General features: G+C 36.7%; 1 protein-coding gene across 1 annotated transcript in view; it reads left to right on the plus strand.

The window, feature by feature from the left end:
- Positions 1–432: 432 nt before the first annotated feature.
- The window catches only part of COG2 (component of oligomeric golgi complex 2), a gene marked incomplete at its 5' end in the record, with an annotated part of 29,251 nt that continues 13,210 nt past the window's right edge, over positions 433–16,473 (plus strand). Inside the window, 9 exons of the mRNA XM_010074529.1 lie at positions 433–594; positions 1,362–1,427; positions 2,342–2,422; positions 3,034–3,137; positions 4,452–4,560; positions 5,958–6,137; positions 9,096–9,220; positions 10,509–10,635; positions 14,356–14,495. Coding sequence (XP_010072831.1) covers positions 433–594; positions 1,362–1,427; positions 2,342–2,422; positions 3,034–3,137; positions 4,452–4,560; positions 5,958–6,137; positions 9,096–9,220; positions 10,509–10,635; positions 14,356–14,495 — 1,094 coding nt within the window. The remainder of the gene's footprint in view (positions 595–1,361; positions 1,428–2,341; positions 2,423–3,033; positions 3,138–4,451; positions 4,561–5,957; positions 6,138–9,095; positions 9,221–10,508; positions 10,636–14,355; positions 14,496–16,473) is intronic.

Below are 16,473 nucleotides of genomic sequence, written 5' to 3' on the forward strand. Positions count from 1 at the left end.
ATGGCACGGTGCGTGTTTTGAAGCCAAGCTGCAGGCAGGCTGATAACCAACATTCAGGTCTCATTGCCTCTGTGTCGACTTTTGGTTCGTTGGTTGTTTTGGGGTTTTTTTTTTTAAGTGTATACGGGGAATATGCACCGTGTATTTTGGAGAGATAGTCTTTTCGGTACTCTGACCCACAACATTGTGTGCTTTTGACATGAAAGGCCCGGAGTTTGGAACATTGAACACCACTCTGTTAAGTAGCCTTTTTGCCCCCCAGTGCTTCAGTTTGGTCAGCTCCCTGGCATATGGAATACTTTTTTTTTTTTTTTTTTTTTTTTTTGGGGGGGGGGGGGGGGGGGGGAATTTCCCGAGGGGGGGTGGGAGGGGAGATATTCCCAGTTTGAACTTTTTACTTACATCCTTCTCTCTTTCCTGTTTCATTTTCAGCCGGATTTTGATGTTGATCACTTTGTGTCAGACTGCAGGAAACGTGTGCAGTTGGAAGAGCTCAGAGAGGATCTGGAGCTCTATTACAAACTCCTTAAAACTGCTATGGTAGAACTCATAAATAAGGACTATGCAGATTTTGTTAATCTCTCAACAAATCTAGTAAGTCTTATTAAGGTGTACTATGTAGTTCAGACTTAACTTGTTTTACTGTGGTTTTTATTTTTCATATGAAAAGTATGTGGCTTTTATTTTGACATTAAGACATATTAAACTGTGAGAGAAACTGAAAGACCTTTATTGTACAATGTAGCTACTGTACAGAATTGCTGTTGGCCTGTAATAAATGTTTTAGGTATATGCTTTTTGTCTTAAAAAAAATAAATTCATTAGGAAGTTATACTCAAGGCAGACTTTTTAAAAAACTGTTAGTGGCTGTAAAATTTAGGGGAAGAAGTCATAAAAATTGTATAGCAAAGTTAAAATAAGGCCATTCTCAGGGATTCGTTTAGGAATCCTTACATTTCCTATACAGTCAATATATCCTAAAAAAACCCAACCCACTTGCCTGAGAATTTTAATCATTTTCATATTAAGATGTCTTGTCCACTGTGTATCCTGCTCTTTTACTCCAGTTCATCCACGTTCCAATTATATAGGTTCAAAGACTGAGGTTTAGCATTTTTATTGGAAGAAAAATTTCCAGAGGTCAAAGTTTTCTTTCATTTTTGTCTTGTGGGACAAGCAGTCTGATATCTTTATCTCTGTACTTGACGTAACATATTTTTGCATTGCACTTAAAACTGGAGACTGTAAAGGGAGGTATCATTTCTCGGGTCTCTTTTAGTATCTCTAAAATTATAGGCTTTGTCACTAGTTGACATCTGAACTTAACAAAAAAGTAATACATGTTTTTATGCTAATTTTAGGTTGGCATGGACAAGGCCCTTAATCAGCTTTCAGTACCCTTGGGACAGTTAAAGGAAGAAGTTATGGTATGCTCAAAACGATCATTATACACAGCTTGGTAAAATTCAGCTCACTTTCATATGATATATAGAATGTCTTTTATTCATGTTAATAATTATTATGATAAACTTATATTTGAAAATTGACTTCTTAGAGCAGTAGTACAAGAGGCTTTGTGTTTTCAAGCAGTTGTAGTAGCAGTAAATTTAAGTTTTCTCTAGTGCCTATTAATGAAGAGATAAAGGATTTCTTAAAAGTGATAAATAAACTCTTGCAAGACCAGTATATGGTGAAATATTGAAACTGTTTTAATATTTGAGTAACTTAAAGATGGTAGTAGATAAGTCAGATGCAACACAGTCCCACTGAGGACTTTTTTTGCACAGTCTTGTGGTTTAACTGTAAAAGATCACCCTCTTGAAGGTCGATCTTATTCCTGCTCTTCCACAGTGACTTGCTGAAGGGCAATCTTTATTCATCTTGGCAGATGGTTAAAAGGGATGTTTTTTCATAAATGTGGCTTCAGAGTATCTTAGCCTAGATGTCTAAAATGGAAAATAGGTTCACAGTTTTAGCATAGATCAATATTTATGTGAAAAATGCTACTTAAATCTGCTTTGTAACTTCAGTTTCAAGACATGAAATCATATTGGTTTTATTGCTTATTACTGTGTGAAAGGTGTTTTGTTCTCTGTAAGGTACTAAAAGAACACTTCTGGATGAAATAATGATACTTGTGGTGGCAGTACTTTAGGAGCAGGTTATACCTTCAGTTGTTCATTCTTATTTCTGTTTTTTTCACTTAGAGAATAGTTGATGTACTGTAGCATTTATTTGTACTATATTCTTATTAGTCTGTCACATCTTAATTTTTGGATTAAGTTTTTCTTTAAACCTCAAGTGGTAAGCCAACTTTTCATACTGACTTTCTCTCTCACAGAGTCTCAAGTCATGTGTCAGTGAAGGAATTCAAGCAGTAGATGACCGAATGACTAAACAGGAAGATATTAGAAGAAAAAAGGTACAATAGACAACTTACTACCTTGAAAAGATCCTCATTCAAGCAACTTTTTGTTTTGCCATTAACCTAGAGAAAATGAAATTTGCAAAGTTTTAGGCTGTCTAGATGCACACCATGCTGGATTTTGCACTTGTAAAAATAATGACTGAAGTTTGGTTGACAGACTCCATTTTTTACAGTGTCTAGTTGATAATATATATTTATTTTACTTGATAAAAAAATCTATGCTTTGGTTGGCTTTTAAATTACAGTTACTCATGTTTCTGCTTGTAGTATATAAACTTGCTTATTATGAATGTAATTGAAATTCATCAGTTTAATTTTTATGTGAGAGGAAGGAACTAGTCTTTGGGCTTAACATAGTAAAAATCAAGGATAAAAACAGGTGTTACACATCTGTGACAAACATTTTGGAATTTTATGGACTTATGTAAGCGATACTTCAACTGAGATGTGCCTCAAATATTAAGATGGAGGCAGATAATTTAACACCAGCAAAAAAACCCCAAAAAAACACCAACCTGAAAAAACCATCCAAAATGCCTTTAAGATTGTTAGGTAATGTAAATTGGGATTCGAGTCAGACATGAAAAATCTTTCTTCAATTACAGATGTGTGTCCTGAGACTTATTCATGTTATTCAGTCTGTTGAGAAAATTGAGAAGATTCTGCATTCTCAGGGCACTAAAGAATTGTCCTCATTGGAGGGAAACAGGTAAAAAATGTGTAAATGTTTGATTTTGTTTGTAATTGAGGGGACTAACTTAATTTCATGTTTTTGGTGTAGATGAATTTACAAACATTAGGATGTATCTTTAGCAGTGTAACTCTGGTGGAGTAAGTGATTGTTATTTTAATATTTTCTTGTGTTTAGCCTTCTGCAAGCTGGTCATTCACAGAACAAGCAACTCAGCCTCCAAAGTTTGAATTACTTACGTGTTTACTGAAAGCACTGTGCTTTTTGAAGTTTGTATGCAATTAATTTTTTTTTTCTTGGAAGTCACTAATCCTGTCACATCTCAGATACTCTCTACAGTACAGTTTATTCCAATATCATTTGGAAGTAAAATGGGAAATAGCTTTTCTTGTTTTCCCTGCTTAGGTATAACTCAAAGGTCTGCTGCAAGAATAGTCTAAGGCAGGCAAGCCACACATGTAATATTTCTGGTAGAAGGAAAGTTTATGAGAAATTCCAGTCAGACTTCCAAGTTTTGTTTTTTAACAACTTTATGGAAGTTGTTAAACTTCTTCCTCTGCCTTTGATGAGGGGTGGAAGGTGCCTTTCAGCCAGTTTTGGAACTCATGTACCAGCCATATGCTTCGAATAATTGACTGGGATAAAAGTGCAAATTAACTGGAGGAAAAAGACAATTTCATGAACCTGTTTGAACGTGAGACTGTCTGTTCAGTTTAGTGCACTGGACCACGTGGTAGTGAGGTGGGGGGAGGTAGACAGAAGAACAGGTTCATACATGGAGGGACAAATGTTTTTGGTCAGGCTGAGGCACTTTGCAGAATCATGTTTCAAAACAAGATTGTACTTGAACAGCTGAAAATTTGGCTAATTATTGGGACTGTATAGACCTGAAAAGGGCAGGACTGTTTGTTTCTGTAGCGATAGTTGTCATTAGTTTTACCACATGACAAAAAAGGGAAATGAGCAAATCTGGATGGTGAAGAGCACTGACTACGGTATGAACTGTAAGACTGCCTTTTCATGTGACAGTAAGCAGCACTACCATATAGAAAAGTGTTTCATACTGCTGAGGCAGCTGCTTATGTTCTTCTCGGCTTCTGCTTCATCCACTTGATGTCTTAGTAGCTTCAAAACATATCTAATCATGTAGTCTGTTCTAGATTATTATTGCATGGTTGCAATCATTGTAGTAATACCTATCAGAATTCCAAGTATTATTTCGATTAAGCCACAAAAACTGGGGGAGACCATTATCTGTCTGCCGCAGATGAAAGTGAGTTGATTTGAAAGGATCTGACTGTGTATTCTCATTTTGTATCATCTCTCTTCTAGCCCACTTTTAACTGGACAGGTTTTAGAGAGAATTGCCACAGAATTTAATCAACTACAATTTCATGCAGTACAGAGCAAAGGAATGCCCCTTTTGGACAAAGTGAGACCAGTAAGTATTGCATGATACCCAGCTTAACACGTGTAGGATCAAGCAAAACCAATATAATTGTAAGAAAAATGCCTGTTTTCACAGAGTGTTATTGAATTAATCTATGGGGGAACATGAGTTTCAAGAGGTCATTTTTATCAGTTGACTAGAAGTATTGCTTCTTCTGAGGGTCTATGCTTTGCTTGCTAACTTTTTTAGGATAAATTACTTAGCATAAGAGTAGGAAATACGACGGACATTTTTGTCAGCCTATTGCATCTTGCGGTTTGACCGCTTGCTGATATTGAGGCCTAGTTCTGGAGATTTGTGTTGGTTCTGTTAGCTGCAGCGTACAGACCAGAATATAAATTGAATATGCCTGTTGACAAGACTGTTCTGGTCACTGAGTTATCAAATGTGGATAACAACAGAAGTGTGAAGAAGAGGGTAGTATTTATGGTGGAAAGACCTTTGATACTTTATCATGTGGCTTCCTTAGTGATGCTTGCTAGAGCTTCTCTCTTGTACCTGGTGCTGGTAAGGGTCATCAGATCATAGTTTTCATGACTAGTCAGCAATTGTATTACGGGCCTTGCACGTTCAGAACAAATTCTGTGGCTATTTAAAGAATCATTTTAGGATGAATGGACACCATATTGCATGCAAAAGACCAGAGAAAAAAATTGCCTATAAGTAGTAGTTGGTAGTTCAGCTGTGATTCAATCCATGTGTGTTGCTGAACTTGCGTCAAGTATAAAGTTGTGAGGGACCATCTTGGGCCAGGAGTGTGTCTGCAGGTAGTACAGCAATGAGTTGGATCTAGTGGAAGAGGTGTTGCAGGAGATGAGGAAAAATGGTTAGCAAATGGGAGAATATATGTTGACTGAAGCAGCTGATTGGCAGAAGCTGAAAGGAATCTAATGGCATGTCTTTTTTAATTTTTTTTTTTTTTGTCCAGTATATCTCAATGTCTTTGGTTTGTAGTAATTTGGGAAGTAGTACTGGGAGCACACTATCATTTTAGTTTTTGACAGTGAGGGGTAAATGCCACAGTTGTTATCCCTGGTGACTTATTGTAAAGCTTTTGTGTGTTATGACACATAGTGGTTCAGATGAACAAGAAACAATTTTTGACCTATTTCTTCAGGACCTTAGATAAGTTGCAGCATAACTTACAACATATAAAGGAAAAGAATTGACTTTTAACCTTACTATAATAAATACTGTGTTAAATAGTGTCAGTAACCCATTAAGTTTGTGTTAATGTTAATTTAATGCTGACAGTTATCAAAACTTGTGTACCTTTCAAATGAAAATTGAAAGCTAAATTAGGTATTTCTGGAGGAATTTACTTCAGCAACAATGACAAGGCTTTGCTTTTGGGGTTTTTTGTTACTGTATTTTGTTTCTCTTCGTAGCGTATAGCTGGAATAACAGCTATGTTGCAGCAGTCTCTGGAAGGGCTGCTCTTGGAAGGCCTTCAGACTTCAAATGTTGATATAATACGTCACTGTCTTCGCACTTATGCAACGATTGACAAAACACGAGATGCAGAGGCGTTAGTTGGTCAAGTGCTTGTAAAACCTTATGTAGATGAGGTAAGATAAAATCAAGAAGCCAAAGAAAATTAATTGATTTGCAAACATGCTTATTTTCCCTTTTAACCTCCAGCTTTCATTAGCAGCTTCAAAATGCCTTTGTGGAGAGAGCAGGTGAACTGAGCCCCAACACAATGTCAATTTGTTTGTTGTTGAGAAAAAAGGGTGGAGGGATCTCTTTGTCTGTCACCAATTTCAGGTTGGCTTTTTCTTACCTACATTTTTCTTGGGGCAAGGAATACAAAGAACAAACCTTAAACCAAGCATATGACTGGAGTAAAATCCAATTTATTCTGGACCAGGGTGCATCTGTGAGAATTGGATCAGATCTGAGGTTTGCATTTCTCCATGGCTGGCTCGATAGCAGGCAGATACAGCACAAGTGGTTCTTAGTGCTATGTCCTTTTCTTCCCATTGTATGAAGAAGTAGTTTCTGCAGTTCCCAGCTATGCCAGGACATTAGCAGGAGCAGGAACAAGTGTTTGGGAAGCATTTGCTGCTGTCTGGTGCGGAAACATGTGTCAGATGGCCAGAAACTGATTTTAGTAGGCCATCAGTTTACAGTAACAAGTTGACTAATCACGAAGTACTGATTGAATTTTCTGAAATTGGGGGACTTTTGCTAATTCTCCTGACTCTGCAACTTTTGCTGCTACCTGTAAAATGGTTTCTCGTCACTGTGTTCTTGCCACTTCTTCTGGCCTGAACAGTTGGTGTCTAGTCTACACTACTTTTTTTTCTTTTTGTTGTGGTTGATGATAATGTAAGTTCTCCAGAAAAAAAAAAGCTCAGACAGTAACCTGCCACAATAGTGGAACAGTCAGCAAGTCAGTCAGTTGTGCTTAATTTTTCTTATATGTCAGCACACCTGCAGTTGCCACTGAAAACATTTCTAAGGGCCTACAATGTTATGGTAACTCTAGCTTCAAGTGAAAATCTAAAAATTAATTTTAAAATGTTTGATAGTCTGCTGTGTTTGAAATTACTTGATAAAGCACGTTCATTACAGCTTTAATGAAGTGCTGAAGTGATGTTGCTATAATACCAAGACTTCTTTTGACCCTTTTCATCAGTGTGTTGGGAATTATGCCCAGGTCAGGTAATGATTCCATGTCATTTCAGAGGATATTTGTTCCCTGCTGAGATCTGAATGAGTGCCCTTTTACAATACAATTACTAGTGCTGACTGTCCTGTTGCAGGAAGTTTCCCTGTCTTTCTGTCAGGGTATATCATAAATGCATTAAATTCACTGTACTTAAAGAAGAAGTTAAACTGGGCCAGTGCCAGGACTATAAAGTTGTTTTTCTAAAACTAGCATTATGAATCTTTCAGTAGTATTAATTTTCCTGCTGCTGTGGGGAGGAAAAACTGTAAGCAACAAGAGCTGCCTTGGTGATTGCAGATTCACACTTGCTTGAATTTTTGCATGTTAATAGAAGGCAGAATAGATCTCCCACCTGTTGCCTCTAATACATATCACGTTTCAGTGGCTTTGACTCCCAAGTTATGCTACTGATGTATCTTTGCCTTTGCTGTCAAGATTTTCTTTTACTGTCATTACTCTTTAAATTGAGATATTTAATAATGTTCTCTTTGCTCAGTAAACCATGAGAGGTACTCTGTCAGGATATTTAAAACAGTTTGTTCTTTACTGTATTTTACAAAAAAAAGTAGGACTACTTATAGTACAGAATTAACATGTTTTTTAAGACCCATAAAAGCAATGTGAATGTTGTTTCTAAATGCATTCAGTAGGTTTCTGTAGGCAGTAATATGGTTGCTTTTCCTTGCACTGATGTGCCTTTCTGAACATAAATGCAGAAGTAACCTTAAGGTATTTGCTTCCTTTGTTCATTTAGTGGCCATTTGCCACGACGTTCCCAAACGAGGCAAGTGAAGAGTTAATCTGTATAACTTTTGCTGAGGGAGTTGTTCTTTTAAATCAAGATAGGGAAAAGAAATTACCTTTTTTCAGTCAGTAATGTCTTCAGCAGCCAAGAGATGGAATTTCCCTTCTCTTCCCTGTGAAAGAAGAGTCTGATAACACTTGAGCAGTGCGCCATTGTCAGTAGGATGTTTCTTTTCTGATGTTGCAAAGGAAACTTTAAAAATTATTCTGGTTTTACTCTGTATACATACAGATTTTACAAACCAAAGACAACTGCTGGCTTTTGGGTGGGAGGAGTTGAATGGTGGTGACCTCTGCCCCTAAGGACAGACTTCCTTATGCTTCCTAATGCTGTAGCAACTGATAGAGTCGGGGACAGATTGTCTTCCCCCTCTCGATTTTCTCATTATCTATTCTTATCCTATTTCTGTACCATTCTGCTTGTTTATGTAGCAAGAGGGAAAAGTGTTCAGACAGGTAGAAGACTACCAAGAAATGTAAACCGTTGTTCTTTTCCTGTATTGTGCAACGCTGCCTACCTTCTTTTTATGGCAGAGATTATCCCTTTTCATTGGCTATGAGGTACTGTCCCGACAAACCGCTTTGCTAGCTGCGTTAAAGGCTTAGCACTGTCACAGAAGATTCTTGGATATTGGCTTACCTGCATTTAGGATTGGACCAGCAAGCTCTAAATTTAGAAGAATTTTTTTACTTTATTATGAGGTTTGATTAGCTTTTGCCAGTCACGTGTTTGACTTTACAGACTGCTTCAGGGAGCAGTGGTGTGTGCAGTGGGTGGGGAGCCAGACATGGTGGCTAACGTTTAAAAGCAAGGAGGTCATTCCCATTCTTGGCACCAATCTTGCCAGTTAGAATGCTGCATTAAAGGAAGTAATAATTCAAGCTAGCAAGTTATACATGGAAACTATAGTATGAAAAGTAATGTACTAACTATCCCAATATTTGGGGTTAAAATGTTAGAAGTTTTTAAGTGAGTAGACTGTAAGTCTTGCATCACGGTATTTCATATTCACTTTTCTGACATTTAACTCTGAACTCTTCCTGGCAGGTGATTGTGGAACAGTATGTTCAATCTCATCCGAATGGCCTTCAGGCTATGTACAACAAACTATTGGAGTTTGTTCCTCATCACTGCCGTCTCTTGCGTGAAGTAACAGGGGGAGCTATTTCAAGGTAAATATCTTGTGATTTCTCTCGGTTGCACTAAATTGACAGCAATTATCATATAAAGTGTTTTGCATAGTTTCCATCTTGTCTGGCCTTTTGTGAAGATTCATAGTCAAGTTTGATTTCTCTCTCATGTCCGTGTTTTTCAAAACAAAACAGTGAACAGACTTTCTTTGTGCCACAGCCCAGACTTTCAGAGGATAGAAAGAGAATGCTGTATTTCAGCAGCAGAATTGAGTATGGTTCATAATACAATGTGACAGATACCTTGTTTTTTGAATCCATGAAACATGATTGTACACTTCATCCAAGGAGAAGGGCATAATAAAGCTATTAAAAAAATGTAAGTTCAAAAGTTACTGGGTCGTTAGTGTACATAAGAGAAGTAGGGATGATCCCCAGAGGTTTGACTGATTTATTGCTTATTCTGGAACTACAGGTTTAATTGATTTGTGTAGTGCTTCCACTGTCTACTCCAAAAGTGATGAATTCCTTATGCAATTAATTTGCCTGTTTTGAAGTTTAAATAATTGAGGTCTTCTGAATTGTATCAATTTTTTTAATCTGTTTGCTGGCTGTTTAATATAGTAGACTGCTGTAATTAACAGAACTATGGATATAGCCCCTAGGGACTGCAGAATTACTTTTCTAATTAGTCATCCATTGCTGAGCTTTTTATGACTCCTAAGTTTTACTAACATTTCAATTCTTTTAATCCCTCAGCGAGTTTTAATCTTCCTTCTTAATAATGGAATGTTTCTACTTTGTACTGTAGTGTACTGAACTGGAATTAAATGCTTGTCTCTCTTCTGCTCTCAATTTATAAATTTGCATAATCAAGGTAGCTTTTAATCTTTTGCTTCGAAGCACAATATCATGTATAAGCACAGCTTGGAACAATTATGAAGAAGTTCTGCTTCTTTCCGTTGCATTAGTCGCATGACTCCTACTTGGTACCTCTTCGAAGTCTGGAGCTGTCAAAACTTGAAATATACAAGTAAGAATAGGAGTTCTCAGCTGAAATGTACTAATTTTCTATAACAAACTTGCAAAATATATAACAAAATTTTAAAACACTTTGAGAGTTGTAAAAAATTACCTTGCATTTGGTAAGACTGTAGGATCAGATATGAAACCTGGAAGGAAGAATAGTATAAGGGAATCAGCACACCTATGTAAAAAAAAAACTTAATTATTTTATCTAATGCACTGCATATCTTTTTAGTTGTCGCTACCTCCAAATAGAAGCCTGGTGGTAAAACATAACCATGGAATAATTGCAATTTTATTGCAGTGAAAAAGCAGATATTGTTCCTGGATATGATTTCTTAGTGAATTCAGTGTGGCCAGAAATAGTACGTGGATTAGAAGAGAAATTGCCATCACTTTTTAACCCTGGAAACCCAGATGTGTTTCATGAGGTAATTAATTTTATTTTTGTTCTATTTATGATTCCTTTGACACACACAAGAATTGAATGAGTCATGTTCTCTAGCTTTTTCCCTGTTGCTTTTGTGTAAATTCATGTTGTTGCGTGACTCAGAAGAGGATGTTATCTCAAATCACTTGATTTAATTTTCATAGTAATTAATTCTCCCCTCACGTTTGTCAGGAAAGGTCATACAGAAGTTATTGTAAACCATTTAGTAATGAGAATTTGGGCTTAATATTTGTTTTAGGAGTAGATGTTCTTTCTTAGTTCTAGAACTGCAAAGTAAATGAACACAGGAGTTCACCCACTTCACGCAGGACTTCTGTATAGGAAGGGCTCTAATGTTAATTAAATACCTGGGTTACAACTTGCCCTGTGCTATAGGAAGGTTAAAAAAAATATTTGTTTCATTTGCTTGTTTTAGCTCTTGCTTTTTTTTAGTACTGCAGATGATCTTTAAGGTCCTTTCCAACCCTAACCATCCTATGATTCTATGATTATGTCATGATGAGAAACACAAGTCAAATAAAAGAACCAAAAATGCCTGGAGGCAGTGTGATAAGTCTTAGAACATAAAATAAGTATTTTCTCTGGTATCGCAAATAATTGTGAAGCAAGCTTAATTATAAAAATGAATTTGAAGTACTTGTCGCTTCTATTTTCTTCTTTGGCAGTGCTGCTTTGCCTCTAAAAGATCATCTTTTACTAATGTTGAAACAGATTTCTTGATCTGGTGTGAACATTGGCTCTGACAGTACTTTATTAGTATGTCACAAGTAGAAAATATGAGCTTTCTGCTTTCTTCATGTCCTTTCTGTCTGTATTCAACCTTGATTGCTGAAATATTAGGATTTTTTTTTCCTTGCAACTTGACTTATGATTAGCGTGAAATGTTTTATTTTCAAGATGGAGATGGCAGGCAGTGATAAACTGATCTGCATAGTAAGCAGATCAGGACAAATGACATAAGGAAATGTTGGATTGCTAGTGGAGGTTTATAAGGCAAATCATACTTCTTGTGTTCATACAAAACTGCTTTTACTGAATACTTACATTTTTATTGGAATTTAAGGTATCTTTCATACAGATATATTGAATAATTGAAGGCAGGCAGGCATGACAGTGAGTGTTTGCAGGGCTGGCTCTGAGTAAGAAGCAAAGGAAAAGGATGTTTAAGAAAGTTGTGGTAATGCCATGCAAGTCACACTATAGGGTGTTCCCCATCCCCTGTGAGAATACTTCTCAGTTTTCCATAAAGCTTCAGTCACTCTTCAAGCTGTCACCTAATGCCCTACATACTGCAAATTGTGAGCTGTGCTGGGCTTTTGTCACCTGTGCTGCTTGGTTTACACAAGGATTTTTTTTTTTTTCTTCAGAAGGTCTGGGTTTGCTATTTAAATGAATTGTTTTTAAAAGTCTGTCATCTTATATTAAGCCAATATTGACCAATAGTACTATTGTGTTTATTTACAAAGACAAAACCATAAAAACCCAGCACCCCCCATGACTCCCAAGTGAATCATGTAGTAAGTCTAAAGTACTTTCCAGGCTGCTTTTGACTACTTGAGTGACTCAGAGTCTAAATAATTAAAATATTTTATCTAGAAATCAATAAGAAGTTGAAATGCCCAGTGTAAAAATGCTGTTATGTCTATCTAAAGACTAATAGGAGTACTTCTGAAGTAAAGGAGGGGAAAAACAACTTTTAGTTTCTGCACTGCTGATAATCCAAGTAATGCAGCACAGATTTTTAGACAGTATCTTCTAGCTCTGTTTCCTAGGTTGATAGAAATCCATAAAAGTCTGTTTCTCCAGGTTTGTTTGCATATATATATATATATATATGTGTATAGGTTTAATGCTGAAAAGTTGGAATATGCAGGGTTATCTGCTAGGTTTTTAGATGTAAGGGGGGAATGGAAAATATTTTGTTTAAATCCTGTAAAAATAAGACTGTCAGTGTTAAGCATGTATGTTAAAATAACTGTTTACTTGTGCAGAGTTTTGTTTTTTTTTTTTAATGTTTCAGGTTGTTGTCCAGTTATTTCTGAGTCAGATTTGTAGGTTCACACATACTTGCAAAGAAAACTTCTTTTATCCCTAAACTTTCATTTGGGACTGTTGAGTTTAAATTCTTGTGTTTGAAAATTGCTCCATTTTGTTTCCCACTTTAGCTTCTCTTAAATAACTTTGTGCAGTCAACAATTCAATCCTAGAAGCTGACATGGGAACCAATCTTCCAGTTAGTTCCCTCTCTTGGACATAGTGTTATCGATAACTATATAAATACCTCTTGAATGATAGATCTTTTCAGAGTGTTTGGTTTATATCTCTGACTAATACTTAAGGTTACAGAGCATTAATGGCTTGTTTGCCTTTTGACGGTACTGGGTTTATTATCTAAGAAAAGAGGCCTGAAAGAGCACTGATCTGTCACTCATTCTGAGTTTAACTCCCATAGATTGTACGGTTCCGTTGTGTTACAGATACACCCATGTTGGGAGAAAAGTAGTTGCCTAAAAGCTTTTGTCTTCAATTTCCAGAATACCGTGTTGACACACTGAAACTGCCCTGTCCCAAGAAAAATGTGCTATAATGAAAATGTGCTATAATGATACTTTTAACAGAAATTTACGAACTTCCTGAGATACACAGCACAAAAGCATGCCCATGTCAGTGTGTGTCCCATGGTCGCAGGAGAGTTTCTGAGAACAGAACCTGAGAACAGGAGAAGCAGCAACTTCGGGGCTTCTCCTGAGGATGTTTTACTGCTTCATAAGAGGCAAAATCGCATCACTCATGTTGTACTCTGGTTTGTGGTAAAAGCCTTGCTGCTACTACAGCCCTGCTGCTGCTCTTATTGCAATGAAGTCAGAAGCACTGAGAGATTCGGTCAGGCTTATTTTATTAATTCAGCAGGGGCTTAATGAGCATGTGTAATAGCTTTTGTGGATGTTTTCCTTTTTTTTGCTCAAGTGTTTGTCATTCTGCTTTCTGTATGATTTAATTTATTATTTAATTTCTTTTCAGAGTGTTAATAAGTTACTGTTGAGAGTAAGCACAAAGTGCATTTGAGGATTAGTGTAATTTTTCTTTGCTTGCAACTGACTTAATACTATTTGTAAACATCTTACTAGAAGTATATAACTAAAATGTTAATTTTAGGTAAACTAAAGTTCTGCAAATATTTGGTGTTTGCAAAACATATTTTTAGGGAAACAGTTCTAGAAATTCCTATAATACAGGCCCTATATAACAGAAAAAACACCATGCTTTCATCCTCAGATGTGTTTGGTTATGTGTCCTTCTGGGTTTTGTTCCTGATTATTTATCACTTTATCTCCTGTGACTGACCGTTCTTAGTACTTTGCAGCACCGTTGTTACACCCCAGTGATTCAGCTCAGAAATACTGGTGCATCTCTCTGATCAGTTCTGCTTGTTCAGGGCACCTGAACGATTTTATGCTTTTTAGAAGTGCCCTGCACTATCTCTGCTTATCGTAGAATAACACCTGCTAGTTAACTCGTTTTGGTTTCAGTGCAATCTGGGATTTTAGCCTTTTATGATTAGATGATGGGGCAGTGTCAGCCCATTCTGAACCTCGATTTTAACTGTAGTATAGTAGAAGAGTTCTGCTGAAATGGGTGGTGGCCTTACTTGTTTGCTGGGACCTTGAGGGTGATCAGAATGGTTTTTCTCTTTCTGCAGAAGTACACTACTAGTATGGATTTTGTACGGAAATTTGAACGACAGTGTGGCTCTCAGGCTAGCGTGAAACGGTTAAGATCTCATCCTTCCTACCACAGTTTTAACAACAAATGGAATTTGCCTGTATATTTTCAAATAAGGTTAGTATGCATTTTTTATTCACTCTTTCAAAAGTACAGTGCAGTCAGAGCAAGATGATCTGGCTTAGAGTCAGATGTTCTCATTGTTCAAAGTAAAGTTTCACTTGTGAAATCATAGTAGAAGTCAAACTAAGAATTCAATTGCTAAGTCAAGTAACTGTTTTATATATCTTTCAACAATTTAGCAAAATGACAACCAGCTTCTCTTCAATACGTATTGTGTTGTTGTTATGCTGAATTTGATATGCTGCTCTTGGAATCTTGTTTCAAATTTTTCTCCAGTGTCCCTGGAACTAAACTGTATGTTGAAGGATGCTAGTTGTGCAAATCCAGAGGAATACTTCCTATGGGGGAAGAAGTCTTTCTTCTTAAAAATATAGAATTAATGACTTGACAGCTTGTAGCTTTTTCAGGTCTAGCCATGTTTCTGACATCCTTTGTGTCTCGCAGGATGTACTGTGTAAAGTGCTGGGTCTTGTAGCATTGTGTTCCCAAAGATTGCCCTGCTGTTCCCTTTTCCTGAGGAGCTAGGTCATAAGTTTTAGCTTACTCTTCCAGCAAGTGTGATGCACCTGTAGATCTTGCAGCTAGAAGAGAGCAGAGAGACTGAAGAAAGCCCTGTTTTAATTCTAGTAGTGCTACAATTTTAATGAAAGGAACAAAATAGAATGTAAAACAGTATTTTCAGAAAGTGTAGTCTACATGTCTGATTTTTAGGGCTGGATAGCAAGCCTCCAGGCAAGAATGAGAACCATTGATGAAGTCTGCCATGACCGAAGTGTGCTTTGTGATCCTCTTGGTCTGAAACCGCTGGAGAGTCTCTTAAAAAAAGGGATAGAATATCCAAAAAAGAGGGGAGAGATACTGATGTTTATTTTTAATCTGGATCACTTTAGTGGCTTATTTTATTGCGTGATTCTGTAACTGGCAATAACAGTACAACCATAGCCGCATTTACATAGTTCCTTTAATCCAGCATAAATCTACATTGCTGCTGAAAAATGCCATCCAGGAATTTTAGGAGTGCAGGAACTAATATAAGATAAATGACAAGAGCATGGGACTGGGAGCAGGGTCTTAGTGTTTTGGTGTTTCACTGGTTTTTGACATGATGGCCTCAGCCTCTGACATCCTGGTTTGTTTTTTTTGCTTGCAGAACTGTTCCTGCAGCTGTGTAGTGAACCAATACAAAGACTTGTTACCGTGGGCAAAAAAAACTCCAGTCAATTTCTCCAACCCCTTAACTGTACAAATATTTGTTCTGGCCCAAGGGAAGGGGCAGGAGTTTGCCCTACAGTAGCAGTGCTGAGTGCACAGACTAAAAACGTCCACAGATGTATCATTAATAGGTCTTTGAGACTGTCCCTTTTGTTTGAAAGTGCAACTTTTCTAATAAGTGACCACTTGATCAAACTTTTATATTCTTGCTCATAAAATTTAAATGGACCTTTAGCATATTCTTTCTGTTCAAAAGTGTTTTTTCTTATTAGGTATTTTGAGCTCTGACTGATTAAGAAAACCTTTAAAAAATTCATTTTCCTTTAATCCAAGATTACTGTAAATCTGAATAGTGCACTATTTCGATAAATAATTGGATAACCTCAGCTAGTTCATCTTTCACCATATTATTCCTATATGTTGGAATAAACTGATAACTTTCAGAAGTGTCTATGAATTCTTTAGTGCACAACTGTGAAAATAATGCAACATGTTCATTACGTGTATCAGGGAAGCTTTTTCTTTGATGTATGTTAATATCCTTAAGTCATACAGGCTTTTTATTGAAGTATTATCACACACTATGCCGTTTGTACTTAAGATCGCTGGGATGTTTTTTGTTTTTTTTTTTTTCAATTACAGAAATTGCCCAGAACAATCAGCCCTCACTAAAGCCTTTACAAACGATCCTTTGAGGAACAGATGGATGTACAGGCATTTCTTCTGTACCAGTACTGGCACAAACAGCCCCAGTAACTCT

The sequence above is a fragment of the Pterocles gutturalis genome, unplaced genomic scaffold (genome assembly GCF_000699245.1).
Source record: "Pterocles gutturalis isolate BGI_N339 unplaced genomic scaffold, ASM69924v1 scaffold23862, whole genome shotgun sequence".
NCBI lineage: Eukaryota > Metazoa > Chordata > Aves > Pterocliformes > Pteroclidae > Pterocles > Pterocles gutturalis.